The sequence below is a fragment of the Cetorhinus maximus genome, unplaced genomic scaffold, assembly GCF_964194155.1.
Source record: "Cetorhinus maximus unplaced genomic scaffold, sCetMax3.hap1.1 HAP1_SCAFFOLD_2700, whole genome shotgun sequence".
Lineage (NCBI taxonomy): Eukaryota > Metazoa > Chordata > Chondrichthyes > Lamniformes > Cetorhinidae > Cetorhinus > Cetorhinus maximus.
This window is the reverse complement of record NW_027598633.1, coordinates 27501-39747: the sequence shown is the minus strand read 5'-3', so window position 1 is coordinate 39747 and position 12247 is coordinate 27501. Positions and strand designations below refer to the sequence as shown.

Here is a 12247-nt window from a genome sequence, read left to right as displayed (position 1 = left end):
TCCTTGTGCCCCTGCCTGACTGTGTCCATGTCTGACTGTATCCCTGTCTGACTGTGTGCCGGTCTGACTGTGTCCCTGTCTGACTGTGCGACAGTCTGAGTGTGTCCTTGTGCCCCTGCTTGACTGTATCCCTGTCTGACTGTGTGCCGGTCTGACTGTGTCCCTGTCTGACTGTGTCCCTGTCTGACTGTGCAACAGTCTGAGTGTTTCCTTGTGCCCCTGCCTGACTGTGTCCCTGTAAGACTGTCCCTTTCTGACTGCCTGACTCTGCCCCTCTCTGTGCCTTCGTCCAACTGTGTCGGTGCGCCTGTCTGACTGTGTGACTATCAGATTGTGCCCCATCCTGACTGTATCCCTGTCCGACTGACAGATCTGATGACCCAATCTCCTGAAAGAATATTAACACCTCTCCCTATCTCTCTCCCTCACACTCACCCTGTCTATTCTTCCCCCCTCTCTTGCTTTCTCTCTCTCTTTCTCTTTCTCTCTTCTCCCTCTTTCTCTCCGTCCATCTGTCTCCTTGCTCCTTCTCCCCATCTCTTCCTGCGCCTCTCTTCCTCTCATGATCTCTACCCTCTCTCTCTCTCCCCCCTCTTTCTCTGCCCATCTATCTCTCCGTCCTCCTCTTCCCCCTCTCTCCCCCTCCATCTCCCCACCATATCTCACCCATCTCTGTCTCTTTCTCATCCCTCTCTCCCACATCTCCCGCTTTCCCTCCCTCTCTTTGCCATCTATCTCCCCCCTCTCTCCCCCTCCCTCTCCCTCCCTGTCTCCCCCCCTCCCTGTGCTTTGATCCTGTCCCTCTCCATTTCCTCTCCCACTCCCCTTTCTCACTCTCCCTATCTCTCCCTCCTCCTCCCTTTCTGCCCTCTCTCTCTCCCCCTCTCCTTTCTCTCTCCTACCCTGCCTCTTCCTCCCCCACCCTCTCTCCCCGTTCCCTTTCTCTCTCTTCTCTCTCTCTCTATCCACTTTCTCTCCCTCTCCATTTCTCCCCCCGCGTTCTCCCTCTCCATCTTCTGTCTCTCACCCTCCCCTTTCTCTCTCTCCCCTTCCCCTTTCTCTCTCTCCCCTTCCCCTTTCTCTCTCTCCCCTTCCCCTTTCTCTCTCTCCCCCTCCCTTTTCTCTCTCCCCCCTTCACTTTCTCTCTCTCGCTGTCTCTCAATCCTCCTCCCTCTCTGCCCTCTTGCCCCATCCCTTTTCTTTCTCTCCCCGTCCCTCCCCCTCTTCCCACTCTTTCCTCTCTCCCCAACTCTCCCTCTCTCTCCATCTCTCCATGCCCCCTTTCTCTCTCTCCCCCTCCCTCTCTCCCTCCCTCTGCCTCCCTCTCTCCCCGTCCCCTTTCTCTCTCTCCCTCACTCTCTCTCCCCTCTCTCTCTCTCCCCCTCTCTCCCTCCCTCTCTGCCCGCCCACTTTCTCTCTCTCCCTCTCTCTCTCCCTCCCTCCCTCCCTGCCCCCTTTCTCTCTCTCCCCCTCTCCCTCTCCCTCCCTCTCCGCCCTCCCCCTTTCTCTCTCTCCCTCTCTCTCTCCTTCCCTCCCTCCACGCCCCCTTTCTCTCTCTCCCTCCCTCTCCGCCCTCCCCTTTCTCTCTCTCCCTCTCTCTCTCCCTCCCTCCCTCCCTGCCCCCTTTCTCTCTCTCCCTCCCTCTCCGCCCTCCCCTTTCTCTCTCTCCCTCTCTCTCTCCCTCCCTCCCTCCCTGCCCCCTTTCTCTCTCTCCCTCCCTCTCCGCCCTCCCCTTTCTCTCTCTCCCTCTCTCTCTCCCTCCCTTCCTCCCTGCCCCCTTTCTCTCTCTCCCTCCCTCTCCGCCCTCCCCTTTCTCTCTCTCCCTCTCTCTCTCCCTCCCTCCCTCCCTGCCCCCTTTCTCTCTCTCCCTCTCTCTCTCCCTCCCTCCCTCCCCGCCCCCTTTCTCTCTCTCCCCCTCTCCCTCTCCCTCCCTCTCTCCCCTCCCCCTTTCTCTCTCTCCTCCTCTCTCTCCCTCCCTCTCTGCTCACCCCCTTTCTCTCTCTCCCCCTCTCTCCCTCCCTCCCCGCCCCCTTTCTCTCTCTCCCCCTCTCCCTCTCCCTCCTTCCCTCCCCGCCCCCTTTCTCTCCCTCTCCCTCCCTCTCTGCCCGTCCCCTTTCTCTCTCTCCCCCTCTCCCTCTCCCTCCCTCCCTCCCTGACCCCTTTCCCTCTATCTCCCTCCCCACCCCCTTTCTCACTCCCCTTCCCCCCTGCCTCTCGCTGCCCAGTGTCCGGAGTGTGATGCAGGAGTTCCTGGCCGATCGCGGGGAACTAACGGCCTCCAAGGTGATCGGTGGAAAAATCGGTGAGTGACTCCCCTCCTGCCCACTCCCATGGGCCCTCCTGTCGGGGAAAATGGTTCATCCTGAGGGAGTGAGAACATTCCGGAAGAACCTGCGTTTCTCAGGTACTGAGGCGGAATTTCACGGCCCTGGCACTGTGGGGGGGAGGGAGGGGGGGGTGGGGGGGGGAAGAGGGACACATAAAATACAGGCGAGGCCTTCACAAGCCCATCAGCTAATCCCGCCAACGTAAACCCCTGCCCGCTGCCCCTTTAAGAGGTAACGCAGGGACTCCGGTGGTCGCTTGGTTCCTGGAAAAGACGGCATTTTACAGGAAAAGGTAATTAAGCGGTTTTTAAAGGAGCTGGGGACCTCTTGACCCCTAGTGGGCCGCTTACCAAAGGGTCACATGGGTGGTTCGTGGCTTTAGGCGGCGGGGGGGTGGGGGGTGGGGGTGGAAAAAAAGCCAGGCCTGTAAAACTGTGTCTCAAAGCTGGTCGGCTGGTTTTGTTTTGGAGGGAGCAACTGCTTGAGTAAAGAAGACAGTAGCCCCTGAAGCTCCAGACCCAGCCCGCCCCCCCAAGCAGAACGGTGGCTCTTGTTACCATCGCAGTTGACGATACCGCTAGACAAGCCGTATCCCAGGGGTAGGGAGGGGTTTCCCTGCTCGATGGGTCCCGACTTTTGTTTTTTCTGTTGAGAAATCTGGAGGGCGGCGACTGAACAGAGTCACAGGAGTCAGCTGGTAAACGTTTAACGCAAGAATAAAACATTCATTAAACACCTTTACAGATATGTACAGATTTGTAAGGATAACGCAAGCGACCTTATACTCTTAACGTCCACGGTAAGTACGCAGCCCACGCAAACCACAAGGCGGCCTGTGGTCAGACACACCACACTCTGAAACCAAGTGCCAGATGCCACCTCAACCAGATGCTATGGATCCCCCATCAACCCCACCCCCCCCCCACCAACCCCCCCAGGCTCTTGTCACACCGTGAGCCAACCGGCCTCACTGAACTCCATCTTCCACACCAGGGTTTCCGCTCTCCGCTCTCGAGGAACCCGCTTTGGGATCTTCTCCCAAACCGACGCTTTCTCTCAGACGCCTTCCACCAGGGTCCGCCTCCAGGGTTTCGAACTCCCCTTCCCATGTTCCTCTCCCCTGGATCGCCACACGCATTCGAGTTTTGCCTTCCACGTGCTCTCTCTCTCTCTCACTGACTCAGCCGTGCCAACGGAACACCCACACACCCACAATAAAGAGTTTCGGTCCTTTGGCTATCTCCTTGGATCTTCTGGCTTCTCTCAAGCCTAGTTTGCTTTAAGTCTGCTGTCTGCAGCTTTCTCCTCTTTAAGCTTGGAGCCTCCCTCTGCTTCTCACTCTTGACTTCGCTTAGCAGGACCTTTACCAGATTCCCCGTTCGTTCCCTTTGACTAGAAGGTCACCTTGAGGCTTTGTTTTTCTCTCACCATTCACTGGCTTCTGTTCTTAAAGGAAACCTGTTTCCTGCAGTTCCCCTCTCCTGTTCAGCTTCTCCTGGCTCCTGGCTTCAACTGAACTAAAAAAAACTGCTATTCTGTTTCTCTGTCTCTGCATCCAGGGGCCTCTTGTTGCTCGACAAGAGCACAGTCTTTCTACATTGCGTTTGTTTTAACTCCCCTTCAAGAGACGTAAACCCTCATTAAAATTCAGGCATCTTTTAAAGTGAAACTAAATCTCAAGTTTCCCCCCCTCCCCACTTTCTTAACACACAAATGCAGAAACGCAAATTAAAGTTAAACTTAACGCTATAGCTCATTCCTAACACCCAAAAATACAAATATAACTTACTTAAGCCACCCCTAGTTTCTAATATTCTTCTGTTCTGAAATTGAGTGAGGAAAAACTTTTTTACCCAGAGGGTGGTGAGGGTCTGGAATGCGCTGCCTGGGAGGGTGGTGGAGGCGGGTTGCCTCACATCCTTTAAAAAGTACCTGGATGAGCACTTGGCACGTCATAACATTCAAGGCTATGGGGCCAAGTGCTGGTCAGTGGGATTAGGTAGGTAGGTCAGGTGTTTCTCACGTGTCGGTGCAGACTCGATGGGCCGAAGGGCCTCTTCTGCACTGTGTGATTCTGTGATTCTCAAGGGGGCAATTAGGGATGGGCAATAAATGCCGGGCCCAGCCAGCGAATCCCACACCCCAGGAAAGAACAAATGCTTGACTGTCTGTCTCTCTCCGTCTCCTTCCAGGACATGCGCTGTTCAGGGATTTCTGCTCACAACAAGCCCCAGTAATGCTAACTCAGTTCAACTTCTATGACCAGGTAAGGGAAACAGAAAAACACGAAGTGCAAGAGGTAAAGGAGGAGAGAGAGTGGAAGTGAGAAATATAAATAGGTAAATAAGGGAGAGGGAGGTTCCCAGAGAAAAAGGCCCAAGGCAACAATTATCCAGTGCCCTTTTCAATCTCAGGATGTCCCAGAGAGCTTCACATCCAATCGAAGGAGCTCTTCTGAAATGTAGTCGCGGTTGTAGTGTCGGAGGCGCGGTGGGCAATCCATGCACAGCAAGATCCCAGAAGCAGAGAGGTCACAATGATCAGATAATCTGTAGCTGTTACCTTGATTCAAGGATAAATGTAAATCCCACCTCTGCTCTTCTTCCAATACTGGCTTCACCACCCGCCCAGCAGGTTAAAAATACCGCGGCGCTCCCTCAGTACTGACCCTCCGACAGTGCGGTGCTCCCTCAGCACTGACCCTCCGACAGTGCGGCGCTCCCTCAACACTGACGCTCCGACAGTGCGGCGCTCCCTCAGTACTGACCCTCCGACAGTGCGGCGCTCCCTCAGTACTGACCCTCCGACAGTGCGGCGCTCCCTCAGCACTGACCCTCCGACAGTGCGGCGCTCCCTCAGCACTGACCTTCCGACAGCGCGGCGCTCCCTCAGTACTGACCCTCCGACAGTGCGGCGCTCCCTCAGTACTGACCCTCCGACAGTGCGGCACTCCCTCAGTACTGACCCTCCGACAGTGTGGCACTCCCTCAGTACTGACCCTCCGACAGTTCGGCGCTCCCTCAGTACTGACCCTCCGACAGTGCAATGTCCACTATGTTTTCTGATATTATCTCCCACTGTTGTTGACTTTAGATCAGAACCTATGAAAAGCTTGGGAGTGAGGGGGCCCGTGCTCTGAAAGCCAAAGAAATATATCACGAGTTTATCCTCCGGGAACTTCTTGGATCCCCAGAGGTAAACTTCTTCACAACCTGAATCGGTGTTTCTGATGCCCGTGTTCCTGCCTGTGTATTGGCTGTGTTCCTGCCTGTCTATTGACTGTGTTTCTGTCTGTGTATTGACTGTTTCTCCCTGTGTATTGACTGTGTTTCTGTCTGTGTATTAACTGTGTTTCCGTCTGAGTATTAACTGTATTTCTGTCTGAGTATTAACTGTGTTTCTGTCTGTGTATTAACTGTGTTTCTGTCTGTGTATTAACTGTGTTTCTGTCTGTGTATTAACTGTGTTTCTGTCTGTGTATTAACTGTGTTTCTGACTGTGCATTGACTATGTTTCTGTCTGAGTATTAACTGTGTTTCTATCTGTGTATTAACTGTGTTTCTGTCTGAGTATTAACTGTGTTTCTGTCTGTGTATTAACTGTGTTTCTGTCTGTGCATTAACTGTGTTTCTGTCTGTGTATTAACTGTGTTTCTGTCTGTAGTAACTGTGTTTCTGTCTGTGTATTAACTGTGTTTCTGTCTGTGTATTAACTGTGTTTCTGTCTGTGTATTAACTGTGTTTCTGTCTGTGTATTAACTGTGTTTCTGTCTGTCTATTAACTGTGTTTCTGTCTGTGCATTGACTATGTTTCTGTCTGTGTATTAACTGTGTTTCTGTCTGTGTAGTGACTATGTTTCTGTCTGTGTATTAACTGTGTTTCTGTCTGTGCATTGACTATGTTTCTGTCTGTGTATTAACTGTGTTTCTGTCTGTGTATTAACTGTGTTTCTGTCTGTGTATTAACTGTGTTTCTGTCTGTGTATTAACTGTGTTTCTGTCTGAGTATTAACTGTGTTTCTGTGTGAGTATTAACTGTGTTTCTGTCTGTGTATTAACTGTGTTTCTGTCTGAGTATTAACTGTGTTTCTGTCTGAGTATTAACTGTGTTTCTGTCTGTGTATTAACTGTGTTTCTGTCTGAGTATTAACTGTGTTTCTGTCTGTGTATTAACTGTGTTTCTGTCTGTGTATTAACTGTGTTTCTGTCTGTGTATTAACTGTGTTTCTGTCTGTGTATTGACTGTGTTTCTGTCTGTGTATTAACTGTATTTCTGTCTGAGTATTAACTGTGTTTCTGTCTGTGTATTAACTGTGTTTCTGTCTGTGTATTAACTGTGTTTCTGTCTGAGTATTAACTGTGTTTCTGTCTGTGTATTAACCGTGTTTCTGTCTGTGTATTAACCGTGTTTCTGTCTGTATATTAACTGTGTTTCTGTCTGTGTATTAACTGTGTTTCTGTCTGTGTATTAACTGTGTTTCTGTCTGAGTATTAACTGTGTTTCTGTCTGTGTATTAACTGTGTTTCTGTCTGAGTATTAACTGTGTTTCTGTCTGAGTATTAACTGTGTTTCTGTCCGAGTATTAACTGTGTTTCTGTCTGAGTATTAACTGTGTTTCTGTCTGAGTATTGACTGTGTTTCTGTCTGTGTATTAACTGTGTTTCTGTCTGTGTATTAACTGTGTTTCTGTCTGTGTATTAACTGTGTTTCTGTCTGAGTATTAACTGTGTTTCTGTCTGAGTATTAACTGTGTTTCTGTCTGTGTATTAACTGTGTTTCTGTCTGAGTATTAACTGTGTTTCTGTCTGAGTATTAACTGTGTTTCTGTCTGAGTATTAACTGTGTTTCTGTCTGAGTATTAACTGTGTTTTTATCTGTGTATTAACCGTGTTTCTGTCTGTGTATTAACCGTGTTTCTGTCTGTATATTAACTGTGTTTCTGTCTGTGTATTAACTGTGTTTCTGTCTGTGTATTAACTGTGTTTCTGTCTGAGTATTAACTGTGTTTCTGTCTGTGTATTAACTGTGTTTCTGTCTGAGTATTAACTGTGTTTCTGTCTGAGTATTAACTGTGTTTCTGTCCGAGTATTAACTGTGTTTCTGTCTGAGTATTAACTGTGTTTCTGTCTGAGTATTGACTGTGTTTCTGTCTGTGTATTAACTGTGTTTCTGTCTGTGTATTAACTGTGTTTCTGTCTGTGTATTAACTGTGTTTCTGTCTGAGTATTAACTGTGTTTCTGTCTGAGTATTAACTGTGTTTCTGTCTGTGTATTAACTGTGTTTCTGTCTGAGTATTAACTGTGTTTCTGTCTGAGTATTAACTGTGTTTCTGTCTGAGTATTAACTGTGTTTCTGTCTGAGTATTAACTGTGTTTTTATCTGTGTATTAACTGTGTTTCTGTCTGTGTATTAACTGTGTTTCTGTCTGTGAATTAACTGTGTTTCTGTCTGAGTATTAACTGTGTTTCTGTCTGTGTATTAACTGTGTTTTTGTCTGTGTATTAACTGTGTTTCTGTCTGAGTATTAACTGTGTTTCTGTCTGTGTATTAACTGTGTTTCTGTCTGTGTATTAACTGTGTTTCTGTCTGTGTATTAACTGTGTTTCTGTCTGAGTATTAACTGTGTTTCTGTCTGAGTATTAACTGTGTTTCTGTCTGTGTATTAACTGTGTTTCTGTCTGTGTATTAACTGTGTTTCTGTCTGTGTATTAACTGTGTTTCTGTCTGTGTATTAACTGTGTTTCTGTCTGAGTATTAACTGTGTTTTTGTCTGTGTATTAACTGTGTTTCTGTCTGTGTATTAACTGTGTTTCTGTCTGAGTATTAACTGTGTTTCTGTCTGTGTATTAACTGTGTTTCTGTCTGTGTATTAACTGTGTTTCTGTGTGAGTATTAACTGTGTTTCTGTCTGTGTATTAACTGTGTTTCTGTCTGAGTATTAACTGTGTTTCTGTCTGAGTATTAACTGTGTTTCTGTCTGTGTATTAACTGTGTTTCTGTCTGTCTATTAACTGTGTTTCTGTCTGTCTATTAACTGTGTTTCTGTCTGTGTATTAACTGTGTTTCTGTCTGTGTATTAACTGTGTTTCTGTCTGAGTATTAACTGTGTTTCTGTCTGTGTATTAACTGTGTTTCTGTCTGTCTATTAACTGTGTTTCTGTCTGTGTTTTAACTGTGTTTCTGTCTGTGTATTAACTGTGTTTCTGTCTGTGTATTAACTGTGTTTCTGTCTGTGTATTAACTGTGTTTCTGTCTGAGTATTAACTGTGTTTTTGTCTGTGTATTAACTGTGTTTCTGTCTGAGTATTAACTGAGTTTCTGTCTGAGTATTAACTGTGTTTCTGTCTGTGCATTGACTGTGTTTCTGTCTGTGTATTCACTGTGTTTCTGTCTGTGTATTCACTGTGTTTCTGTCTGTGTATTAACTGTGTTTCTGTCTGTGTATTAACTGTGTTTCTGTCTGAGTATTAACTGTGTTTCTGTCTGTGTATTAACTGTGTTTCTGTCTGTGTATTTACTGTGTTTCTGTCTGTGTATTAACTGTATTTCTGTCTGTGTATTAACTGTATTTCTGTCTGTGTATTAACTGTGTTTCTGTCTGTGTATTAACTGTGTTTCTGTCTGAGTATTAACTGTGTTTCTGTCTGTGTATTAACTGTGTTTCTGTCTGAGTATTAACTGTGTTTCTGTCTGTGTATTAACTGTGTTTCTGTCTGAGTATTAACTGTGTTTATGTCTGTGTATTAACTGTGTTTCTGCCTGTGTATTAACTGTGTTTCTGTCTGTGTATTAACTGTGTTTCTGTCTGTGTATTAACTGTGTTTCTGTCTGTGTATTCACTGTGTTTCTGTCTGTGTATTAACTGTGTTTCTGTCTGTGTATTAACTGTGTTTCTGTCTGTGTATTAACTGTGTTTCTGCCTGTATATTAACTGTGTTTCTGTCTGTGTATTAACTGTGTTTCTGTCCGTGTATTAACTGTGTTTCTGTCTGAGTATTAACTGTGTTTCTGTCTGTGTATTAATTGTGTTTCTGTCTGTGTATTAACTGTGTTTCTGTCTGTGTATTAACTGTGTTTCTGTCTGTGTATTAACTGTGTTTCTGTCTGTGTATTAACTGTGTTTCTGTCTGTGTATTAACTGTGTTTCTGTCTGTGTATTAACTGTGTTTCTGTCTGTGTATTAACTGTGTTTCTGTCTGTGTATTAACTGTGTTTCTGTCTGTGTATTAACTGTGTTTCTGTCTGTGTATTAACTGTGTTTCTGTCTGAGTATTAACTGTGTTTCTGTCTGTGTATTAATTGTGTTTCTGTCTGTGTATTAACTGTGTTTCTGTCTGTATATTAACTGTGTTTCTGTCTGTGTATTAACTGTGTTTCTGTCTGTGTATTAACTGTGTTTCTGTCTGTGTATTAACTGTGTTTCTGTCTGTGTATTAACTGTGTTTCTGTCTGTGTATTAACTGTGTTTCTGCCTCTACTTTTAGGCTTTTTCCCCGGGTTCTGTTTCTGCAGTTCAGCATTTCCTAAACAAGAAGCTGTATCCCCCTGATCTCTTTCAGGTCAGTCTCTCCTTCATCTGAATGCTTGTAGAATTTATCCATCTTCCTCCTCTGCTCTCCCCTCTCCCTGTCTGCCTCCCCTCTCCATCTGCTTCCCCTCACCCTCTCTGTCTCCCCTCTCTCCGTCTGTCTCTCCATCTCCCTGTCTGTCTCCCCTCTCCCCGTCTGCCTCCATCTCCCCGTCTGTCTCCCCATCTCCCTGCCTGTCACCCTCTCCCCATCTGCCTCCCTCTCCCAGCCTGTCTCCCCTCTCCCGGTCTGTCTCCCCTCTCCCCGTCTGTCTCCCGTTCCCCTGTCTGGCTCCCCTCTTCCCGCCTGTCTCCCGTCTCCCCGCCTGTTCCCCTCTCCCCGCCTGTCTCCCGTTACTCCATCCGCCTCCCCATCTCCCTATCTGTCTCCCCATCTCCCCGTCTGTCTCCCCATCTCCCCGTCTGACTCCCCATCTCCCTGTCTGGCTCCCCATCTCCCCATCTGTCTCCCTTCTCTCCATTTGTCTCCCCATCTCCCCGCCTATCCCCCCATCTCCCCGTGTGACTCCCCATCTCCCCGTCTGGCTCCCTTCTCGCCATTTGTCTCCCCATCTCCCCGTCTGTCTCCTGTCCCCCTGTCTGGCTCCCCTCTCCCCGTCTGCCTCCCCCACTCCCCGTCAGTCTCCCCCAAACACTGGCAGACACTGCCTAGCCCGTGATGCCGCACCAGTCGAACAGCCCTCTCTTCTTATTTTCTGCAGCCGATGTTTGTGGAAATCTACCAAAATCTGTCCGAGAAAGTCTTCTCCAGGTTCCTGAGCAGGTCAGTGAACAGCGGGGGGGCATATCGAGAGGGTGCAGCAGCACCAGCGCCAGGGGGAGAGGGGCACTGGGGCGGGGAGGAGACTGTCTGAGGGCGAGGGGGCAGCCAGTGGGCCTGAGTATTTGGATTAACTCTGTGTTCTCCCACAGCAAACACTTCATCAGATACTGTCAATGGAAAAACGTGCAACTGAGCATCATTGTGAGTAAAAACACCCACTTAGAATAAAAATCCCAGGCCCCTTTAATAGTGATTTCAGTGTGTGTGAGCCCGGGTGTGAAGGAACACTCCTTTAATAGTGATTTCAGTGTGTGTGTGAGCCCGGGTGTGAAGGAACACTCCTTTAATAGTGATTTCAGTGTGTGTGTGAGCCCGGGTGTGAAGGAACACTCCTTTAATAGTGATTTCAGTGTGTGTGTGTGTGAGCCCGGGTGTGAAGGAACACTCCTTTAATAGTGATTTCAGTGTGTGTGTGTGAGTCCGGGTGTGAAGGAACACTCCTTTAATAGTGATTTCAGTGTGTGTGTGAGTCCGGGTGTGAAGGAACACTCCTTTCATAGTGATTTCAGCGTGTGTGTGAGTCCGGGTGTGAAGGAACACTCCTTTAATAGTGATTTCAGTGTGTGTGAGTCCGGGTGTGAAGGAACACTCCTTTAATAGTGATTTCAGAGTGTGTGAGCCCGGGTGTGAAGGAACATTCATTTAATAGTGATTTCAGTGTGTGTGTGAGCCCGGGTGTGAAGGAACACTCCTTTAATTGTGGTTTCAGTGTGTGTGTGTGTGAGCCCGGGTGTGAAGGAACACTCCTTTAATAGTGATTTCAGAGTGTGTGAGCCCGGGTGTGAAGGAACATTCATTTAATAGTGATTTCAGTGTGTGTGTGAGCCCGGGTGTGAAGGAACACTCCTTTAATTGTGGTTTCAGTGTGTGTGTGTGTGAGCCCGGGTGTGAAGGAACACTCCTTTAATAGTGATTTCAGTGTGTGTGTGTGAGAGCCCGGGTGTGAAGGAACACTCCTTTAATAGTGATTTCAGTGTGTGTGTGTGAGTCTGGGTGTGAAGGAACACTCCTTTAATAGTGATTTCAGTGTCTGTGTGTGAGTCCGGGTGTGAAGGAACACTCCTTTAATAGTGATTTCAGTGTGTGTGTGTGTGTGTGTGTGTGTGTGTGTATTTGTGAGTCCGGGTGTGAAGGAACACTCCTTTAATAGTGATTTTTGTGTGTATGTGAGCCCGGGTGTGAAGGAACACTCCATTAATAGTGATTTCAGTGTGTGTGTGAGCCCGGGTGTGAAGGAACACTCCATTAATAGTGATTTCAGTGTGTGTGTGTGTGTGTGAGTCCGGGTGTGAAGGAACACTCCTTTAATAGTGATTTTTGTGTGTATGTGAGCCCGGGTGTGAAGGAACACTCCTTTAATAGTGATTTCAGTGTGTGTGTGAGCCCGGGTGTGAAGGAACACTCCTTTAATAGTGATTTTTGTGTGTATGTGAGCCCGGGTGTGAAGGAACACTCCTTTAATAGTGATTTCAGTGTGTGTGTGTGAGCCCGGGTGTGAAGGAACACTC

At 47.8% G+C, this 12247-nt stretch overlaps 1 protein-coding gene across 1 annotated transcript in view; it reads left to right on the top strand.

The window, feature by feature from the left end:
* Positions 1-4524: 4524 nt before the first annotated feature.
* LOC144677579 (beta-adrenergic receptor kinase 1-like) overlaps positions 4525-12247 on the top strand; it is a 24006-nt gene continuing 16283 nt past the window's right edge. The window contains exons 1-5 of the mRNA XM_078537631.1: positions 4525-4593; positions 5421-5522; positions 9813-9887; positions 10618-10679; positions 10829-10880. Coding sequence (XP_078393757.1) covers positions 4564-4593; positions 5421-5522; positions 9813-9887; positions 10618-10679; positions 10829-10880 — 321 coding nt within the window. The 5' untranslated portion in view covers positions 4525-4563. The remainder of the gene's footprint in view (positions 4594-5420; positions 5523-9812; positions 9888-10617; positions 10680-10828; positions 10881-12247) is intronic.